General features: G+C 39.5%; 1 protein-coding gene across 1 annotated transcript in view; it reads left to right on the top strand.

Moving 5' to 3' along the window:
- Window positions 1-319: 319 nt before the first annotated feature.
- inhbb (inhibin subunit beta B) overlaps window positions 320-24,034 on the top strand; it is a 40,367-nt gene continuing 16,652 nt past the window's right edge. Inside the window, exon 1 of the mRNA XM_057853389.1 lies at window positions 320-1,210. Within this exon, the coding sequence (XP_057709372.1) occupies window positions 811-1,210 (400 nt within the window). The 5' untranslated portion in view covers window positions 320-810. The remainder of the gene's footprint in view (window positions 1,211-24,034) is intronic.

The raw sequence follows: 24,034 nt of genomic DNA, 5'->3' as shown, positions 1-24,034 counted from the left end.
TGTGATTTAAAAGTGAATTTATTGAAATATATTCTTTTAATTTAAAGGGACTATAAATTAATAATGTGACGAGCTGCCTATATGAACCCCCACGCTACGTGTCACGGAGTGGGTTTAATAAGGCAACCTTTAGGGAGGTGGGGGGGTGGGGGGTGTATGAATAGGCAACCTATGCGTCCATAATAAAGCTAGTCGTTCCTCTGAAACATAGTCTGGTAATCCCTTGCGTCTAGTTGGTGGAAATCCCCACGTGGTTTCGACTCCTCTATAAAAAAGAAAAAGGAGAGGGAGAGAAAGAAAGAAAAAAATTGGAATTTCGGAGCCCTTGTGGTGATTGCAGAGGGGGAAAGGGTTCTCAGTCAGGAACATCTTGCTGGACAAAACCTTGCTGGTTATCTACTCATCTACAACAACCAACGGGGACGCAGCACGGGCGCACAATTCGGGGAGCCTTAATTCCCTTTAGGATTCGGACAGAAGCGGATGATTTTCTGAATGTATGAATTCTAAAGAGCGGACTCTACACAAGTGGTCAGAGTTGACTTTCTTTTTAGCTCGATCACTCTTAACTGAAGGTTTATTTTTGCATGCCAGCAAAAACACAAGACCCGTTGTTGGAGAACGCGTTTAACGATGAATGAGTGGAGTTATTAAACCCCAAATTAGGCAGCACTTGGAAGTTTGGAACTATTTAATTGACTTTTGCACTCAACGTTTGTGCACTCTCAGAAGTTGGAGATACTTTCCCCCCCTCCTAATTAACTGTGCTTTGACTTTTCAGTGAATACATTTTTCTGTTCAGTGGACTGGATGTTAATGTTCTCACTTCTAAAAATGACTTCAGCCACTGTGGTGCTGGTAATTGTGTGCGCTTTCTCGGTGCGCTGCAACTCAGTGCCAGAGACTCAGAACTCGGCCGGTGAGTCGTGCGCGTCGTGCGGCTTCAAAGCACCGGATCAGTCCGAGCGAGTGGACGTTGACTTTTTGGAGGCGGTCAAGAGACACATATTGAACAGATTGCAGATGAGGGAGCGACCCAACATCACGCATCCCATCCCGAAAGCTGCGATGGTGACAGCGCTGAGGAGGCTGCACGCCGGCAAAGTGCGAGAGGACGGCCGAGTGGAGATCCCCAATTTTGATGGACACGCGTCTTTTAACAACGAGGTTCAAACGGAGACCTCGGAAATTATCAGCTTCGCAGAAACTGGTAGGCTCATAAATTATTCATTCGCAACCTTGGATAAACTTTAACCACCTTTTGCTGATAATTGACAGTGCAAGAAATCCAAATTTATATCCACATCGGTCAAAACATGCATTTTCTTTTTAATTAAAAAAAAAAAATAAAAATGAGGGGGGAGTGCTACTCAAAATTCCCTAAAATTCTGTTAGAATATGAATTTTGAAAGTATGCCTTCAAGCACAATTATGTGCAGGGTTTTATCCATCCGTTGGTCCATTAGGCTCGCACCGCCACCTCACGTTTTTGAGGTCGTGTGGATTTTGCATGATCAACCTGTAAATATATGGTTTTCTCTATTTTCTCCCCAGGTCCTCCTATTTCAACAAGGGCGTAAGTTTGCATAGGGACGGTAGGGACATAACACTACCAACTTTTCAGGATGCTCAAATTGTCCCCACCAACTTTTAAGCGACCTTATTTGCATTATAAAATGAGTTCAGTTATACAGATAATTCAGATTGTCTTCCCATATGTTGTAAGGATAGAAATGACCCGACCATTATTGAGTGAATTACTTTCATTATGTTCAGACTTACTTTTATCCCTTATCACTTGCTGAATGTGCAAGTCCATTTTTCCCCTCAAACGCACATTTTGATTGGCTGATGACTAGATCCCCCTCATTCACTCAATCCTGACAGAAATGCATGTCAACATGCTGCCTTCTCCGCCCCCTTTTAAAGAGGAAGGATATTAGAAGTTTTTTTTCGGCCAGCAGCAGCCACTGTAAGTAATGTAAAAAGACGTCAATGTTGTGGAGGTGGGGAACACGCCGCTAATTTTGCTACTGAAAGTCTGACCTGCATCAATGTTAGCATAACATTAAACTGTGTGAACTTGCTAACCTGTAAAACTCGAGTAGCAAGCTGCTTAGAGAGGTGTCTTGCTGTATGTTTTTTACTGTTAACGTTAATTCACCTGTGCATTTTGTGCATTTATTCATAAATTAAAATGTATTTTCTACATCATTTAAAAAATATATATTCCTATTTGTAGCTTATGCTCATTTTTCTACCCCCCCCCCCCCAAAACCCCACAAAAACACAACCACTGTAAATTTCCTTTATATGAAGCAAGCATTTTGAAAAATGAGTTTCCCCCATGAAAATAATTTTAACTTTTTTTCATTTTTACGTAGGAACCAGGTATTTTTGAGGAATGTACCCAATCTCTTTGGTCTTATTAATGTCCCGTCCCTAGCAAATATTGTACATGCAATTATACTGTTATAGCGTCCCTACCAATGTTGTTACCCAACTTACGCTCTTGTATTTCAAGTACATGCATGTTAGGCATAGGCAGAGTTTGGCTTTTGCGGCGGGGGGGGGGCAGAATATATTAATGACCCCGAAACACAGTGTAAGCAATACAATTAACTTACAAGAATATTTATAATTATAAGTTATAAATTAGCATTTGTTTCCCATCATTCTTGAGGGGAATTGTAAAATCAGACTTCTTAGACATACTTTTCACCAAGATCATCATCCATTGAATATGGTACGCCCACCAGTGTCATGCCAATGTAGTTACCCCTGTCTGGGTGGAGCCACTGCACTGCACTGATTTGCTTGATTTCCGTGTTTTGGTGATGTAGTTTTCTACAAGGTTTTAAAACATGGCACATCCATAAAAAAAAACTTTTTTTTCCTGTCGTATACCGTAACATACGTACTGAACGATAAAAAAAGCAATGTTTCACTGTTTTAGTCATAGGATGACCTATAACTGTTCTTACTGTAATTCAAGTCCTGGATGGAGTTTCTCCAGTTTAGCAAACATCAATGTCAAATTATATAACTGTGGTTCTTTTCTGGCTTCAATTCATTTTTTAAGTCGACAAACCTCATAACTAATGCGTGTGTGCGCGCCCCCGCGGCCAGGAGACACAATTTTTTACATTGGCAAGACACCGGTGGTGGCACTGTTTTACAATTAGCGTCTTTAGTGGGGCAAATTGAAACTCCGCTCACCATTTTGACGGTGGTCTTTAGCGTTTCATGGTCCACATTTTCAATCCTTGGTTCTTGCTCAGTAGTTGTTGTCGCTTTTGAAAGCTTAGGTTTGAAAAAAAAAAAACATCTTGCCTTTTCGGCCTTCGTCTGGTTTTGGCTAAGTAAAACAAAATAATTTTGACCCATTATAAAAATATATTTTTTGTTCATTTCCATTCATTTTTCTTTTTTGTTTGATTGCTTTACAACTTCTATAGACAATATTTTACCAGAAAATTCTTAATTTTAAAGTCATATACTGTATAGGAAAGTCAATTACATGCAATGACACTTTTCGGCCACCGGGGGGACGCCCCCCCCCTGAAAATCCGCTTATGATGTTAGGTGAAGTGAAAACTAATTGGAGATTTGAATGTTTGCTTCACTATATATCAGGGGTTGGCAACCCAAAATGTTGAAAGATCCAAATTGGACAAAAAAAAAACGAATATGTCTGGAGCCGCAAAAAAATACAAGCTTTATATCAGCCTTACAATGAAGGCAACACATGCTGTATGTACCTATATTAGCTATATTATCCTACTTTCAAAATAACTAATACAAATACATAATGAGCCCTCGTGATTAAATGTCTATTTTCCCTGTAGTGCATCCTATAGAGAATGACGCACCACGTGACTACTCTGTTGTATGATGCCACCTCAAGTTTAACTTCATTACCATATTAATGAATTAGAATCATGTTTGTTCTTCTACTGATAACATATTAAAACAAAAGTTATATTTCCTTCCCCCATCTTTTTCCACTTTCAAACATTTTTGAAAAATCTCCAGAGAGCCACTGGGGCAGCGGTAAAGAGCCGCATGTGGCTCTAAAGCCTCAGGTTGCTGACCCCCGCTATATACGTATGCCCTGCAATTTGCTGGTAACTGGTCCAATGTCTACTGGTTCTCATCCAGTGAGCTGTTTTGGCTCCAGCAAAGTCATGGCTATTGTGCAGGAGAAGCGTTATTTGGGCAGAACTTATTTATATCCAAATTTACTCTACATTCCAAGTACCTTGATGTCTACTTTTTGCTTCTTCTTTTTTTAAACTAGCCTTTCAATAGAATTTATAATTGTTACGCTTTATTATTATTTCAATGAATAAGAACAGAAAGATGCGCGCTGAAAAACAATAGCGTAAAGACAGGCACGTGCACTGCGCCTATTCTTATTGGCACAGCCGTTACAATTTGAATGGGTTGCTGTCATGGAATGGGAATGATCTGAGCACTTGCATGACAAGGAGACAAAAGCCAGGCAGTTATTATAGAAGCACTATGTGTTCTTGGTGAACTTTACGTGTCAACAATGAGGGAAGAAAACCGAGAAAACAAAAGAACTTGTGCTTGTGACATTTGTGTCAATTGTATGTGGGTGGATGGGTGTAGTTTTGGTGATGCTAGAGGGAGAGGGCGGCAGTGATCATGTGTGTGTGCCCAATATTGTACTGTTGTTAAGCATGTGTTTGTCATTCCCAATGTCCACCGGCCTCCTTTGCTTCTTCTTCTATTTCTGTGTTTTTTTTTTATGTTTAGCTCTATTCTTCCTCACACCTTTGAGCTTTTGTGCTGTATTGTACGATGGAGCTGGCTTGGGTCCCTGCTCCCCAGTCCCTGTTTGCCTCCTGGCCAGCTGGCTCAAGACCCACAGATCACATATTGCCAGCTGGGGCAGGGCTCAGAGGCAAGGTCTCTAGAAAGCCAGGCAAACTTGCATGAGGGAAGCTCAATTGTTGTGCTTTTTCGAGTTTTAACCAAGGCTGGATGAGAAGTGAAGCACGGCGATCCACAAAAGAAACAGTGGAGCTGCTGCTGAAGATGTTGTTGTGTTTTGTGGTGTGATGGTGGTTAACGTATCTGTTATTTATTTCTTCATTGGTTGAAACAAGGTTTTATTCAAACAAGTTAAGAGGTCTGTCAGTTTGCTGTGGCAGGTGAAGAAATTAGTTGGTTTCTGTCAAGGGCGTAGGTTTGCATAGGGACGGTAGGGACAAAACGCTACCAACTTTTCACGATGCTTAAATTGTCCCCACCAACTTTTAAGCAACCTTATATGCATGATATAATGAGTTGAGTTACCTATATCGGTGAGCTAGATGGTCTACCTATACGTTGTAAGGCTAGAATTGACCCTACCATTATTAAGTAAACTACAGTATTTTGATTATGTTGAAACTTACATTTACCACTTTTCACTTGCTGAATGTGCCGGTCCATTTTTTCCCCTCAAACGCATGTTTCATTGGCTGATGACTTGACCCACCCCCGACACGCACGCTCACATTCCCGCAGCCCCAACAAAAATACATGTCAAAAAACATGACACCTCCTCCACCCCTTTCGAAGAGGAGGTATATTGGAAGTTTTTTTTTTTTTCGGCCAGCAGCAGCCACTGTAAGTAATTTAAAAAGACGCCAATGTTGTGCAGGTGGGGAACACACCACTAAATATATTACTGAAAGTCCGACCTGCATCAGAGTTAGCATAACATTAAACTGTGTGAACTTGCTAACCTGCAAAACTCGAGTAGGAAGCTGCTTAGAGAGAAGCCTCCTTCTGTTTGTGTTTTCTACTGTTAATGTTAATTAAACTGTGAGAAATGTAGTGAACTGTGCTGGAAACTATATAGAACTAGAAAAAAGTGAGCAAAAAGCTGCTTAGCGAGAGAGAGGGGTGCTGCATAACCTCATATGTTGCTCACACAACACAACATACACACAACATAATCATAATGTACTATGTATATTAAAAAAATAAGCTTTTTGGGGGGGGTGAGGGTATGTTTCAGCCTTAACCTTTCACTGTATACAATATGATCCAATACATGATGCATGAGCATTAATAAAATACATCTCCAGTTAAATCCAGCAATACAAATGCCCAGTGTATTGTAGAATCAGTGAAGTTCCCATACAAAGTCAATTAAATCGCGCGGAAGGGCGACAAGTGGCCTCGCGACCGGCAACACGCGGTAGGCGCGATGCAATGACAAGATAGGCCGCACCCGTGATGCCACGCGAATTCTTTTCGAGCCACAGAGAAGATTGCTGTGTTGATCTTTCTGCGACAAATTTCAGTAATGACGAGGAAGCAGCCAATCAGATATGTGTTCTAAGTCACGTGACTCGAGTTGCAGGAGCCTTCCTCAATGTCCAGTCAACAATAGTTCAGACAAAGAAAGCACAAAAACAATAGGACTACAGGAATACAGGGAGTGCCTGGGTTACGACGTACTCGACTCACGCGATTTCTACTTTACCGTTCCAGTTGTTGCTTCTTTTTTGTTGTTGTTGCATAAACAGTGCCTTATTTTACCTCACAGTATCATATTTTTTTACTTTACTTCATTAATATGACGTGTTCTGTCCTTTCTAAACGTGAAGTTGTTCACCTTTACAGATAGCAAACAAGGCAATTCTGCTTTTTGATGCTTTTTACTTCCTTCACTTTTGGCAATTTGTAAAGCTGTGGCATACATTTGTACACTTATGTTCAAAACGACACACATTTTAACAATAAAACACTTGACACAAAACAATTAGTGTTCAAACGTCCATTTAGTCTGATCAATATGTAAATTTAGAAGATTAAATCAAGTCTGTTTGCTCATGCTATGAATGCTAACGTATTTAAAAATCCTCATAGCAAATTGCTCACACATAACTCCACAACTGTAGCTCTAAACTTAATTACAAATGCATACACAAACATATATTAGCTGAAACAACTTGCCTGATTTGGGCAAAACCAGAGCGCAGCTATGCTTTATCCATGTTAAACGTCTGAGTCTGCTCCAGCCAGACCCAATGCTGCCACCAGAGGGCAGTGTATTCTCCATCATTAAAGAAAATACAATACTTTTGGACTTTTTGAAGAGTTATTTTGAGATTTAGGGGTACGTAAAGGGTTAATTACGACTTACGCGGAAATTCGGGTTACGTCGCCAGCGTAGGAACGTAACCCGTTTGTAACCTGAGGAATACCTGTGGTCAAAATACAGTGGTACCTCTACATACGAAGTGAATTTGTTCCAGGACTTTGTAAGTCGAAATGGTTGTATGTGGCGCAGGGATTTTCCCCATAAGAATACATTATAATTCCATTAATTGGTTCCACAGCACAAAAACCTACGCTAAATCCTTAATAAATACTGCTGGTACTATTACAAATGACAAATACACAGAGCAAAACAAATAAAATATAAATGAAAATCGAAATAATATTATAATAATTCCTGTAATAATTAGTGATGCACCGATACCATTTTTTGGGCCCGATACCGATACAGATACCTGGCTGTGCAGTATTGGCCGATACCGATACCATTCAGATACCACTCTGTTAGCAAAAAAAAAAAAAAAAAAAAAAACATATACAGTACTGTGCAAAAGTTTTAGGCAGGACACCTGCCTAAAACTTTTGCACAGTACTGTATATATATTTTTTTAATTATTAAATTTATTAGGATCATGGAAGCTTCCACTTGGGGAAAATATATACATACAGTATATCCTGTATATACATAATATAATAAAAATATACAGTACTGTGCAAAGGTTTTAGGCAGGACACCTGCCTATAGGTGTTTTTAGGACACCTGCCTAAAACCTTTGCACAGTACTGTATATTTTTATTATATTATGTATATACAGGATATACTGTATGTATATATCTTCCCCAAGTGGAAGCTTCCATGATCCTAATAAATGTAATAATTAAAAAAAAAAAAAATATATATACAGTACTGTGCAAAAGTTTTAGGCAGGACACCTGCCTAAAACTTTTGCACAGTACTGTGTGTATATATATATATATATATATATATATATATATATATTAGGGCTGTCAAAATTATCGCGTTAACGGGCGTCAATTAATTTTTTAAATTAATCACGTTAAAATATTTGACGCAATTAACGCACTAGGCCCGCTCAGACAGATTTAAATGTCAGTACAGTGAAAGGCCAACTTGTTAATTGTGTTTTATGGAGTTTTTCCGCCCTCTGCTGGTGCTTGGGTGTGACTTGCATATGTGATGTGGCGTAATGTCGCCCTCTGCTGGCGATTTAGTGCAGCTGATTATTTGGGTTTCGGCGCGCTTTTCTGACGTGATTATATGTCGACGCGAACTCACACTAATAGACAGTGCTATTCAGACCAGCTAACGTCCGCATCCAGTATTCAGTGGCAGTTCTCATAGCCCCATCACACTGTTTGTGTCTAATACATGCATCGCTTGTGAGTTATATTCCTCCTTTGTTTATATTCATGAGCATTAGATAGTTATTGATGATGTGTATTTGAATTTGTTCACATATACAGTGGTACCTCTACATACGAATTTAATTCGTTCCAGGACCTTGTTTGTAAGTCGAAATGGTCGTATGTCGAGCAGGATTTCCCCATAGGAATACATTATAATTCCATTAATTCGTTCCAAAGCCTAAAAACATACACTAAATTCTTAATAAATACTGCTGGCACTGTTACAAATGGCAATTAAACATAGAAAAACAAATAAGTTATGAATACATAATTCAGAATAATATAATAATAAGAAGAATAATTAATAATTATTCCTGTAAATAATGTAACGAAGCGGATTCTAATATGGCGGACACTTTTTACTGTCCCTGAACGCACCGCGAAGCTGACGTCTCAGTGAGATAGGTCGGTGCGGTAGAGATAATACTTTCGTTTTCTTGAGAGCAGTCAACTGCTTAAGACAATGGGCGTTTTGTGTTGGATAAGTTCTTAAATAAATGATAAAAACGTGACGAAGCTGGCGATTTCCTTGGCAATGTTACCACAATGATAACTGTCACCTTAACTTATAAATAGTGGCGAACGGTGGTCGGAAGAGGACCACGGAGCTGTATTGTTGAGCCAGTTCAGGGACGCGCACCCCAAGCTCATATTTTTCTATAACTTGCATCTTCATTTCAAAGGTAAGCATCACTTTTTTCCTTGTTTCTCCAACTGTATCAACTTTTTAAAAAAAAACTGTGTTGATTTCTCACACAAGAAAATCCACCGTGCGTTCGTTTGCAGTGCTGTCATGTCGTATTTCGAGCAACTCGTCGGATGTAGAAACAAATGGTGGCTCAAATTTTACGTCGGATGTCGAAAAGATCGTGTGTCGAAGTGATCGTATGTAGAGGTACCACTGTATGGTGAAATGCAGTTACACTGTTAGATGCTTGTGAGCTAATTGGCTAGTGCTACTGCTCAAATGGACACGTGTGTGTACATTTTATGTTATTTTGTGATTCATGCAAGTTATTGACACAGAGAGATGACTTCAGTAAAGCCCATGCAACTTTGCCACACCGTCTGATTTCTTTTTGGAACTTATGTTCGCTATCTGTCAATTTGTGTACTCACACACATTGAGGACAGAATAGGGCTACTAGTTTATTTTTTGATTGAAAATTTTACAAATTTTATTAAAACGAAAACATTAAGAGGCGTTTTAATATAACATTTCTATAACTTGTACTAATATTCATCTTTTAAGAACTACAAGTCTTTCTATCCATGGATCACTTTAACAGAATGTCAATAATGTTAATGCCATCTTGTTGATTTATTGTTATAATAAACAAATACAGTCCTTATGTACCGTATGTTGAATGTATATATCCATCTTGTCTTATCTTTACATTCCAACAATAATTTAGAGAAAAATATGGCATATTTTATAGATGGTTTGAATTGCGATTAATTGCGATTAATTACGATTAATTAATTTTTAAGCTGTAATTAACTCGATTAAAAATTTTAATCGTTTGACAGCCCTAATATATATATATATATATATATATATATATATATATATATATATATATATATATATATATATATATATATATATATATATATATATATATATATATATGTATATGTACGTATAAGGGATGCACCGATACAGTTAAGTCATGGTTTGGTACGATTTTCGATACAATTCAATACATTAAATGCTCTGAAACAGAAAATAAAACTTATTATTATTGTTATTATTTGCTGACAAGCAAAAATAACATCATATAAACAAGCATTTTAGTGCATAATATTTATGTGCTTCTTACTGATCTGAAGAAATTTTGTATATAAGTGCTGAGAACAATCTTTACTGTTTGTAAAGTGGGGCACACTGTTGATTGCTGCAGCTCTCTTAGCAGCTATATTTACCATATAAGCAAAACATCCTATTTGTGGTCCGAGTCCATCTGTAACATGTACTGAATTAACAGTATTTGCAGCATTATCTATAGTCACTGGTATGGATTGATTTGCCCTGCTTAACTTCCATTCAGTCATGGCGGTTTCTAATTTATCCATGTAGTATATGGACTACGCGTCGCTCTGGGCTCACGCAGCTAATGGCATAGGATCTAATGTAGCACATCTAGGTTGCTATTTGATGATATCTAGTGTGTGAGCGCGAGAGTTAGCATGGGATCTAACATAGGACATCTAGGTTGCTATTTGATGATATCTAGTGTGCGCGCTGCGGCTTCGCCGCTTGAGTGTTTTCTGGCCACAGAAATCACTTCTGCTCATTACTGCACAACACATATGACAATCGACTTTCATAAACAGGACGAGTTTGAAGTACGGCGCTCTTAATTTGCCACTCATTGTTCATCATGAAACCATGAGTTTGCTTAGTCTCCCACGGTTTTAAGCTTTCTGATCCCATCGGCGCTATAATAGCAGGCGTTAGCTTACGCATGCTAATCCTTTGTGAATGCCATGTTAGATGAGCAGCGTAACATCGCGGATATGCGTTGTAGTTTACATCCTTAAAATTGAAGACGAAGGAGTTAATTTTGTTTGGTAATTTCGAGACAAAGACATACAGATGTCATGCATCAGGATTTGGGAAGTTAGCTCACATGGGGAGGACAGTGTACATTTGCGTTCAAGTGATGCCAGTAGATGGTATCGGCGCCCTAAATGTTGGTACTCGTCGATACCGATACCACCAATTCGGGCTCGATCGGCGCCCCCTGCCGATACTGGTATCGGTATCGGTGCAACTTTAGTAATAATTTAACGAATCGAGTTCTAATGTGGCGGACGTTTTTTGCGTACTGTAGCTGAACGCACCGCGTGGCTGAGAGAGAGTGCAGTAGAAATTTCACTTTCTTTTTTAATGTTTTGTTGCTAGCGTCAACTGTGGCGGACAGTAGGCGTGTTGTGTTGCACAAGTTGATGGAATAAATGATTAGAAACCTGACAAAGCTGGCGATTTCTTTGGCGATATTACCACAATAATAATTGTCACCTTAACTTATAAAGACAGGAACGGAGGTTGGAGGAGGACCGTCGAGATCGTAAACATTCTACGGCTGTATCGTCGAGCCAGTTCACGGACGCGCACACCACGCTCATGTTTTGCTATCATTTCCATCTTTATTTCAATGGTAAGCGTAACCTTTTTATCTTTTTCACTACCTGCACTAAAATTCTACGAACGCTTGTTGATTTCTCTCACAAGAAAGTCTGCCATGCATCTGTCTTGCGGGAAAATAAAGTAACTGCCGCGGTGTCATAAATTGTCGTATTTTGAGCATTTCATCGGATGTAGAAACAAATGGCGCGTCAAATTTACGTCGGATGTCAAAAAGATCGAGTGTCGAAGAGATCGTATGTCAAGGTACCACTGTATTCCAAGATCGTCGAAATATTACCAGAATGAAGTCATAATTGTATTATTATGAGAGAAAAGTCGTAATATTACGAGACAAAAATATATTAGAAGATTAAAGTCGTTTAGTTGCGTGAGCAGAAATTGTGTGTTTCTTTTGGCAAGGTGAAATCAGCGTAGACACAAAAGTGCTTTTAGCCTACTATTGAGATTGAAGTAATATAAAGAGAACAAAAGTTTTATTATGAGGAACATTCAAAAAGTAATGCACTCAAGTGCATAGCTCGTACAGGATTTTACCAATCTTGTATATATTTTCCACAAACATGATAGGACACACCGTTTTGCGATTGTTATATGTTTATCTTATTTTCATATTTTTAAAGCTTAAACTAGCTTCCAAAATGGCTGCCCCTCTTGAAACTCGTCAATTACTCCTGCATTACTTTTTGAATACCCCTCGTATATTACTTATTCTTATGTTACATTAACCGGAAGTTGTTCGGGGTACGTGCATTTTTGGTTGGTGTGAACACAAAACTTCATTTGGCGACGGGTGTAGCGTGCGACAAAACATGGCTGGTCTGAACGCTGCATAACAGTTTCAACGTCAGACTTAAAGCTTTACATCTGAAAGTCTCCCATCATCCTCATCATCACTTTCAATGCCTCACCCTCACTGACTGTTGAGGAATCATGTCTGAACAATGGCAGCAATATGCGCACACGCCTTGGCTCATGTTTTGAACTACTGCGCCGTGTCCACGCCCTCATCTTTTTGCAACATGCGGCCTTTTGAGTAATGAGTTGCTTCTCTGCCAGCTTGCCTGCTTCCACGGCCCCTTCCCCTCTATGGTGCAGGTGAGGACAAGCTATAGCAGCCCATTATCCACACAAGCCCACCCAGGTGTCCTGACTGCTGATATTTACTAGCAACCTCTCTTCTGGGTCAGGCAAGACGTGTCAGGGCCAGTTCAAAACAGTCGGAGATAATGGATGAAAAGAAAAATCCTCAAAGGGACCATTAGTGAGCGGTAAGAGGGAAAAAAAAGTAACTTGCTTTGTAGGTTCACGCCATGCATTACAACACTGGAATATTCTATATAACCAATTAAATTGGAAAGGTGTACCAAAATTGAGGACTGTACATTCAAAATTTGTTTATCTCAGTCAAAATTGTTAAAAGGGAAGTTCAGAATTTTTGACTTTAGGCTTAATATTCGAGTTAGCAGGCGCTTGATTAGGTGGTGGAGTTGATTTCAACAAATTCCGTGCAGTTTGTCAATGATATGTTAGTTAGGGCTCCGGAGTGGCTAAGCTAATTGTCAGTAAGTTAATTGTCCCATCTTATCTTGTCATTATAAAATGATATACAGATCTAACATAGTCAAGTAAATTAAAAATGCAGATCATTGTTCCAAATAATCATTCGGCCAAAAGCTAACTGTCTAGAATTGTCCCGACTAGTGGTCTACAACATCGATGACGTAAATGCGTCGATTAACACAACATCCTGTTGATGGTTAATGAAGGGTTAAAAAAATAAATGTGTGGAAAGTTGAGGACGGTCGTTATGCAAGCGGGAAAAGCGGCACAAAGCCAAAAAAGCGCACCAGAGTGGCCAAAACATTGACTTATTTCAGCGACACCAAGGAGGGTACACTGTTGTGTCCGGTCTCTTCAATGCCAAGCTTGACTGCACGTCGGCCGTGAATGAACACATAAAGCGCTGTCACCCAGTTGTAATTTTGAAAGACCACAGGAGACAACAAGCTGGCAGATCGTAAGTCCATTTAACTAACGACATGTTTTATTGAAGTTGCTAAGCCTGCCGCGAAATGCAATGAGTCCTTTTATCGCACGGTAAATAAAAATGAAGGCGGTAATTTTCACGGTGGCGTTTTATCGCCGCGTGCGTGCATACATTTGTGCGTGCGTGTAGACGTTTGTGTTGATGGCATACGAGACACCACTTCCTTTCACAGATGTTTATAGGTCATCAACACACCGTAGAATTAAAGTTCAGACATACAAAATAAGGAAACACATCTATATTAAACACTGTAAATGTTAGCATTGAGGCTAATGGGGAAACAAACACAACCTACTTTAGCCTGCTATAAAACATTGGAAGTCTTCTCCAAAACGCAAACTTGCGGTTAAAAGGTGAAACTGTTTAACATTTTTTGTTTAAAAAAATTTTGTTTGTTCGTTTGGGACAGATCTAAAACTGTCACACCAAATTGCTGTAATTCATTTTATTCTGCAGGACTATTTAATTTTAGATGCGTGATGCGACCACAATAGAGAGGAGTGCTTCGGCCACTCGTTCGCATGCTGCATTCGAGGAAGGCGGGAAGTCGGACTTATCTCACTCGAATGGTACCAGCTGCGACCTCAAAGCGTTCCAAGCAAATGTAAACAGCAAGATGGCTGATCGCCATAAGTTCTTTTTTATTTTCACCATCAAAAGCCATTTTGACCTTCAGCAAAGCTGCCTTTTCATAAACAATCAAATAGTGGAGGAAAAACGACGGCTAAGGTAACTAGCACACACTGTAAAGTGCCTTCTGTAGTTTTACTATTGATGGTCTGCTTTTCGACAGGTAGTGCTATTTTGTCGAGTGACGTCAAATTGAAGCAACCCATGAAGTCGTGGTACTTTTTTTTTCTGAATTCACGACTAGGGCCTCCCAGTTTGAGTGGTGTTCCAATTTTGGCTGAACAATATTGGAAAAAACTTACATTGCGACTTTTTGGGGGTTTGTAATATGTTCCAATATATATTGTAATATTAAAACAAGAAGAATTTTCACCAGATGACTTAAATATCTTGAATCGAAGACTTTGGTGGACTCATCATGTTTTTGTATTAGTGTATTTCATTCAGTATTTTATTATTGTTTTTGCTTAGTTACCCCCTTGTTTTCTAATATATCCTGGTATTCTTAATTTTTTCTTTTATTTTATATTCTTTAAACAATTTATAATATTCTTCGATATAGAAAAGTTATCTTAGTTTCTGTATTTTATTGCATTGTAGATTTAGGGTGATACAATTTACTTTAATTGTATTTATTTATTTATTTATTTATTATTCATTCATTTAAGAAGTGAAAACACAGTGCAAAAGTGCAGAAGTGCAAAAAATTGCAAAACCGAGATATGATTGTATTCCTATAATACTGTTTAATCCAGGCTAAGGGGGTTTATCTGTGAATGATGAAGATTGCTGTATATAAAAGGGATACTGGAAGCAGTGTCTTGGCACACTCGCTGCTTTTATGAAGCACACCAAAAGTTACGTGTTCAAAAAATAATAATGATTACACATCCTGGGATAGGACTATTGCAAACGTGCACATTGCCATTGCGATATTCAAAAATATATCTTGTGCAGGCCTAGTTCCATTGATAATATTCCTGGTCGGGGGTTGAAAAAAATCCAACTTCCCACCTTCCTTAAATGCAGCATCAGTCTACTGAGTCTTGACTGAAGAATGGCAAAATGGTGATATGTGCATTTAGAAGGGAATAGTGAAGTGAAGGGAATAGTGTCTTTTCTCGTATTTACCGTTCGACTGTTTGTATTACTCTAACGTACCCAATATAAAATAAATAGCATTTATATCATACTTTAAGGAAAACAAGCAGAATATATTTGACATAGGGGATAAGAGCTACATGACTCCTTCTGACCACGGAAGCCCAACACGTGCGTCATGCAGCTGACTGAGCAAGATTGACGCTGACGACCAAGTGATTGGCAAGACATCTGCAAGCCCATGTCTGTAACACCAAATCTTGCAATCAGCTCTTCAGGACAGTACAAAACAAATGGCGGGACGTCCTATACTACCACAACAACCGATAACAAAAACAACTCTAAGTTTGATAGCCTGGCGCCTCTCAGACGGTGAGGCGTGCCAAACCTCCCACCTCAGTTGCCTCAGTAACCATGATCCAGCAATGAACGGTGACGCACGAACTTGAGCGCCCAAATTTGCAACAGAAGAATTATCCTAAACAACACCCAGGCACACACTTTGTCCGGCCCACCGTACCGCAGACTTCAAAAAGACTGAACTCTTATCTAACAACTGGTACTCCTCAGGGACATTGCGATGTGCTCATTGTTTTGCTTTCCCTGGATCCAGAATTGTCTCTCTGTTGGGGACCAAATGGAGTCACTACTTTAAGACAAAGGTGTAGGTGTGGAGTTTGGCATTTTGGCTGGGTTGTAGGTGTTTCGCCGGCCCTGGTCATTGGAGCTGCGCCAGCGCGGGTCCGGCGTTTCAGCTGGCGTGATTCCGGCAATCTGGCTAAAAGGTCAGACTCCTTCAAGGCTGTGGAAAGAGACAGAAGGAATGGGCAAATGAAAGTTTCTGCAAATTCCCTTTAAAGAACAAGGAACAATATAAACTGCATTTACTTGCTGTTGGTTGCGAAATAAACACACTGGTGGAAAAAATATCACTCCGCTCTAAGCCTGTTGCCTCCAGAGCTGCTGAATTTCAAATGTTGCTGTTCATACTGCAATTTTTGACGTAAATGACATGAAATCACTGACAAACTAAACTGCACGCATTTGTCGAAATCAACTCCACTGACTAATTAAACCCCCGCTACTCGAATCTACAGCTTAATGTAAAAATTCTGAATTTCCAGTTTAATGCTCATCTTGACGCTATTAATGTGACACAGCATGCTTGATCATTTTTAAAATCATATATTTATCAGACTCATATCACAATATACAGTGTATCACAAAAGTGAGTACACCCCTCGCATTTCTGCAGATATTTAAGTATATTTTTTCATGGGACAACACTGACAAAATGACACTTTGACACAATGAAAAGTAGTCTGTGTGCAGCTTATGTAATAGAGTTAATTTATTTCCCCCTCAAAATAACTCAAAATATAGCCCTTAATATCTAAACCTCTGGCAACAAAAGTGAGTACACCCCTTAGAAACTACGTACATCCCTACATTTTCCCTCCAAAATGTCATGTGACTCATTACAGGAGTGCTGTCAGCATTGCTGCAGTGATTGAAGAGGTGGGGGGTCAGCCTGTTAATGCTCATACCGTACACCGCGGCCCGCAAACAGTTTGCTGAAGACATGTCAACAAAGCACATGGATTACTGGAACCGTGTCCTATGGTCTGATGAGACGGGCGGGCTTTCTCGTGTACCGTCTTCAGAAGAGGCTTCTTCCTGGGGTGACAGCCATGCACACCAGTTTGATGTAGAGTGCAGCGTATGGTCAGAGCACTAACAGGCTGACAGCACTCTTGTTACGAGTCACATGACATTTTGGAGGGAAAATGACAAGCAGTACTCAATTTGGACATTTAGGGATGTAAGTTTTTTCATAGAGGTGTACTCACTTTTGTTGCCAGGGGTTTGGATATTAATGGCTATATTTTGAGGGGAAAATTAATTAACTCTATTATATAAGCTGCACACAGACTACTTTTCATTGTGTCAAAGTGTCATTTTGTCAGTGTTGTCCCATGAAAAGATATACAGTGGGGCAAATAAGTATTTAGTCAACCACCAATTGTTTAAGTTCTCCTACTTGAAAAGATTAGAGAGGCCTGTAATTGTCAACATGGGTAAACCTCAACAATGAGAGACAGAATGTGGAAAAAAAAAAAAAAAAAAAAAATCACATTGTTTGATTTTGAAGAATTTATTTCCATATTAGAATGGAAAATAAGTACTTTGTCACCTACAAACAAGCAAGATTTCTGGCTGTCAAAGAGGTCTAACGTCTTCTAACGAGGTCTAATGAGGTCTAACGAGGCTCCACTCGTTACCTGTATAAATGGCACCTGTCTAACTCATCGGTATAAAAGACACCTATCCACAATCTCAGTCAGTCACACTCCAAACTCCACTATGGTCAAGACCAAAGAGCTGTCGAAGGACACCAGAGACAAAATTGTAGACCTGCACCAGGCTGGGAAGACTGACTCTGCAACTGGTAAAACGCTTGGTGTAAAGAAATAAACTGTGGGAGCAATTATTAGAAAATGGAAGACATACAAGACCACTGCTAATCTCCCTCTATCTGGGGCTCCATGCAAGATCTCACCCCGTGGCGTCAAAATGAGAAAGAACGGTGAGCAAAAATTCCAGGACCACACGGGGGGACCTAGTGAATGACCTGCAGAGAGCTGGGACCACAGTCACAAAGGCTACTATCAGTAACACAATGCACCGCCAGGGACTCAAATCCTGCACTGCCAGATGTGTCCCCCTGCTGAAGCCAGTACACTTCCAGGGTCGTCTGCGGTTTGCTAGAGAGCATTTGGATGATCCAGAAGAGGACTGGAAGAATGTGTTATGGTCAGATGAAACCAAAATAGAACTTTTTGGTATAAACACAGGTTCTCGTGTTTGGAGGAGAAAGAATACTGAATTGCATCCGAAGAACACCATACCCACTGTGAAGCATGACAGTGAAAACATCATGCTTTGGGGCTGTTTTTATACAAAGGGACCAGGACGACTGATATGTGTAAAGGAAAGAATGAATGGGGCCATGTATCGAGAGATTTTGAGTGAAAATCTCCTTCCATCAGCAAGGGCATTGAAGATGAGACGTGGCTGGGTCTTTCAGCATGACAATGATGCCAAAAACACAGCCAGGGCAACAAAGGAGTGGCTTCGTAAGAAGCATTTCAAGGTCCTGGAGTGGCCAGCCAGTCTCCGGATCTCAACCCCATTGAAAATCTGTGGAGGGAGTTGAAAGTCCGTGTTGCCCAATGACAGCCCCAAAACATCACTGCTCTAGAGGATATCTGCATGGAGGAATGGGCCGAAATACCAGCAACAGTGTGTGAAAAGCTTGTGAAGAGTTACAGAAAACGTTTGGCCTCCCTTATTGCCAACAAAGGGTACATAACAAAGTATTGAGATGAACTTTTGGTATTGACCAAATACTTATTTTCCACCATGATTTGCAAATAAATTCTTTAAAAATCAAACAATGTGATTTTCTGCCCCCCCCCGCCCCCATATTCTGTATTTTGGATAACTTTTATTTTTCTTGTTCTTTACAGACATTTCAATTTCTTTGCGGTAGGGCAAAACTTGATCAAAAAGAAATATTCATTGACACATAGATTTGAGTCGATTAGATTAGATTAGATTAGATTAGATTAGATGAGATTGCATTATTGGGTAAACGCTGTTTGTAATTACCCTGTTATAACTCTGCAATGTAAAAGGAAAGAAAAACTCACTGTTTTTGGGTACAGCTCACAACCCCAAAATAAAGCTATATCGTACTTGACAAGCTGAAACGAAGCACTTTTACTACTGATCATTTCTTAGAAACCTCATCTGTACGTATACTATACGTCCAACTGTATGTGACTGTTAATCATACTGTCACTGTATTATTGTTTCTTTGAAAGGCCCAGTTTTAAGACTTTCTAAAGCTTGGAGCTGTTGAGGCAAGTACCCTGCATGGCGCTGAATGGAGGTTAGTTGTATGTCGCCCAGAGGGGCTTTTAGTCGTCACAAATAAAAGAGGTTGTTAAACTGAGTCCTTTATGTGAGCTTGTACTCAATGTGCACTTGATAGTTAACATTATTGGAAGGCCTGATATTTAATATGTTGCTTTAGCGTTGAGATGGTTTTGTGCAAGGATGTGTGCAAGATCTGACAGTACAGAAAGGCAAGCTGGTCTGAACAAGTCCATGTGTGAATGTAAAGCTGTGGTTTACAGGAGGAAGAGGCGTGACGCACCTTTAAGAGGGGTCCATCTTTGGTGGCCACATGTTGACAGTGACAAACACTAATCAGTCTGCAAACAAAGTAATTCAGCCACTTTTAGGGCACTGGTCTGTTTGAGAACTGGTGCCAAGTTTCCTGAAATAGAAACCTTTCAAGAAGCCTCTGGGCAAATTGGAAGACATAATTGAGCTCTCATTGGCACTATTTTTTTTTTTTGCCTACGCTAAACCCACCATCACATTTAGACTCTGGAATCTGTTCTTTGTACCCATTTAGAAAGTGGCCAGTGTCATGTAAATGGCTTTTATTTCTCCCCCCCATCATGCATTTTTCAGGAAAGCCACGTGTTTCAATGCTGGGCTGCTGCGTGGCTGTCTCCCAGTGCCTCACAGGGGGCTTTGTGCTGTCACTCTTAGGGTACTTGCACTGGTAGGAGGAGCAATTGGGTGGGGTTCAGTGGGGTGCTAACAGTAAACTCAATGAACTTCTCAGGGGGCATCACTGTGTCCATCATCCTAGACCTTTTCACTTAGGCTACGTCTACACTAACATGAATTAAAAAAATATATATATATTTTTTTAATTTAGTACTTCACACTTAACATCACACCTGGCGGCACTGACATTTAAGGAGGGTTTTTGATCTCCCACTACTGCAAGGTAAACCCGCAATTGTTGGACCTGTGAACCGGAAGCTCATTCATCAGCAAGAATTTCCAGAAGAATGCGGAAGTTCATTTCTGACAGCGACTTGGAGAGGAAACACATGGTAAACAATGGCTGTGGAAAAGAAACGAGATTTCTTGGTGTGGACAAACGAAGAGGTGTTGTTGTTAATGAAAGTAACAAAAGACTGCAGATGTTCACAAACGCTTCAACATGTATAATATGTATAATAAGGAATAGCAAAGTCACGTCTGTATCTTTTGCCTCCATTGTATATGCCACACTAAAGATGGCGATGGCTAACCCTGTCGCCATATGCAATAAGTCAAATTATCGCACTGTAAATAAAAATGAGGGCGGTAATTTTCCCGGCTGAGATTTATCGCCTCGTGCGTGCATGCATGCATTTGTGCGTGCGTGTGCTGCATGCAATCGGGACACGTGCGTGTTGATTGCATATGAGACTCCAGTAGCTTTCACAGACATCAACACGCTGTAGAATAAAAGTTCAGACATACAAAATAAGGAAACACTTCTATGTTAAACATTGTAAAACGTTAGCATTGTTACATTGAGCCTAATGGAAAAAAGACCACTTTAGACTTTACACTTTTAAAACCACTTTAGCCTGCTATAAAACATTGGCAGTCTTCTCCACAACGCAAAATTGCGGTTAAAAGGGGACACTTCAAACATGAAAACTCGCTAAATTAAAGAATTTGCAAGCGATGCGGAAAAAAAAAAATCTATAACTGATACCGCATGCAAGTGCACTTTGTTTTGTTTATTTTTACTGAGTGTAAAGCTTACGGTTAGTGGCTGAGCAAACGTACTTCCGGTGAACATTTCAAAATACAAGCACGTCATGTACAGATTTCTGGAGGTAATCGCTTATACTTCAGATTCTACACTAAGAATACATTCAAAATGACACCCGTTATGAAAAATCTGATTGGCAATGATAATATCATATAATAAATGATAATAATTTGACTTCAAATTTGTTGCACGCACACCTTGCAGGACTAGATGACAGTCATTTTGGATCAAAGTAACACTTTTAATTGGCTCTCATTGGCAGACAACAAAAATGACATTGGGTTTCTTACCTATTTCAGATTCTGCAACTAACTAGCTTTAAATTGGCTCATTATGCATTGTGTATGTTTTTAAAAAAATATTTATAAATAATAATATCGTTTGTGTTCACATTTGAATGGGTGGTTTATTAGGATGCGTGATCACTATATTCGTGGTTGAATAGGTTAAAAAAAAAAAGGCAATAATATCGCATATAATTTGTCAGACAGTATATCGCCTACTAAAATTTGTTATCGCGACAGGCCTAGCGATGGCGAACGTACAGAGACTGTTTGATGTCAGCTGTGATATGTGAGCCTGCTTAAACACTAGACAATGATCCCTCGCTATTTCACACTTCAAACTTCGCACCCACAGTTAATTGAGGATTTTTTTTCCATTAAAAAATAATAAATAAATAAGTATGGTATTTTATAGAGCTGTTCCGATCCGATCACGTATAGCCTCTTGCTCCTGCTGCGTTTATTGCTCAGCAGGCATCTGAAGACTGAGTTTGCTTGTTAAAGTTGACGATGATTGACAGGCCTTAAGCTATGATCTTGCCAGAGAAGCTTGGGAGCGCTGTCTTCAAAGGAGCCGAGTCATTGAGCTTGATAAACACTAGCGGTAGTGTGCTGCTGAACCCCGTTGTGTGTGTGTGAATGAGCAGCGTGAGCGGATTTGAGTGGACTCACTCAATTTAATTAAGACAAGCAGTAACAGTAACATGTTTAAAACTTATCATTATTACATTTGAAGTGTTTAAAAAGCATTTATTCATATATATGCACTATATAAATAAACAGGTTTTTTAATTATCCTTTGGGGAAAAAGAGGGAAAAACATGTCTTATATGTATCTCTTTCTAATGGTAAATCTGAATAAATAAATTGAACACACATTTAAAAAAAGTAATGTAAATAAGCTCTGCCTCTATTTTGCGGATTTTCGATTATTGCGTGATTAACCGTGAAAAAGGAGTGATCACTGTATTATAGCTTCGCACATCATCGTGCATAATTTTTAGCCCCGACCCTCACCCAGACAAGCACCCTTTCAGCCTGCAAACCTGGTCACCTAGAGGCCCAAGCATCGCCATTGAGGCCGTTTCAAACAAGCGGCAGCCTAGTGTGAAGGGTTCAGCGGCAGACCATTCATTGTGTATGTGGGAGTGGACTTTTTGGCAAAAGTGAGCGGCGGGCGGCCATTTGCAAGTTTGAATGGATTTGGGATGAGAGGCAGAGCCAAGTGCCGCCGCGCCCACGTCAGCAAAGCATCCAATAGCAGAGAGGCAGGCGTACTCATATCTGTGCTATCAAGCTGTTTCGGCAGACGGATATACCCAAACCACGACCGACAAAACCTTGACAAATGCTTTTTTAAAAAGTTTTGCAAGCTCTGATACACTCGAAAAATGACTCTCATACCTCTTCTTGCTAAGCTAAATGGTACCTCAATTTGTGTTTGTGTGAAACACAGTTCACGAACAACAACAATAACAATATTTACTTTCTCACCGAAACTAGTTAAAACTCTTTACATGTTTTACGCTTTACACATTTACTCCATGAAATAGGAAAAGTTGCTTTTTTCTTGTGCAATAATGAAAAATAATTACATTGGTGCTTGGGACTACACTGTATTGTAAATATGCTTGCCGCTTTTCATTTCCTGACATAGTCTACGTCAGGCTATGTGGCTGCTCCCATTTTGCGCTTGCCGTGGACCGCTCTTCACATTAGGCTGACACTAGTGTGAAAAGTCCTTTACACTGTAAATGCAACTTAAATATGATAAGTGAAACAAACTCAATTTTTTTTTAACCTGTTCTGAACACTCATTTTTAAAATGGGCGTCGTAATTTGGGGCTGGAAAACATCCCAAACCTGATACATCTCAGTTAAATCAAATTAGAAAGAATATTTTTTTGTACCCAGTGTTCTGTGGGTTGACTTTCAGACATGCAAAGATCTCCCTCGTCTATTTTACGCTTTTCTGACACCAAAACATTCCCACTTACATCTATGGTGAACCGCGTCGTCAACCAGAGCTCTCTTCAGCACCTTCACTTACTTTTCTTACTTCACATCGATTTGGCAAGTAAATATTTTACTCTTTTATAAACTGCCTAAGGCAACGTGACAGTTTATAAAAGAGTCAAATATTGTAGCGGCTGTTATCTATCTGTTCCCTCGTAATGGAATGGGTTGTTTTGGCAAACACGACTAAGAGCAGTGATTGCTGTTGTTCAGCCATGTGTGTTCTGTTCCATAAAGTGTGTTGTTTCTTTGGGCTGTGTGGTGTATGGGGCACAAGAACACTAAGTGCTTAAAACAAAGCAAGTCTCTGTCATTCTTCTTCCACGTTGCCCGCCACAATATTTACTTACCAAATCGATGTGAAGGTGTTGAAGAGATGATTATACTACTTATTGTTCATTTCACATAAAGCATTCACAAAGGATTAACAACACATTCAGCAGCGTGTTAACAGCCAATGTCTCTTGTGTCTTAAGTGCATTGTTGAGCATTTTAAAATAGTTTAATTCCATTCATCCATTGAGTGTTCTTGCTTCATTTATCTGGGGGTGGGGTCATTACTGTTTGAAAATGTGTTATTAATTGAATGAGCATGT

The sequence above is a fragment of the Corythoichthys intestinalis genome, chromosome 12, assembly GCF_030265065.1.
Source record: "Corythoichthys intestinalis isolate RoL2023-P3 chromosome 12, ASM3026506v1, whole genome shotgun sequence".
Taxonomy (NCBI): Eukaryota; Metazoa; Chordata; class Actinopteri; order Syngnathiformes; family Syngnathidae; genus Corythoichthys; species Corythoichthys intestinalis.
The sequence above is the reverse complement of the archived record's forward strand: the minus strand, read 5'-3'. Positions and strand labels throughout refer to the sequence as shown.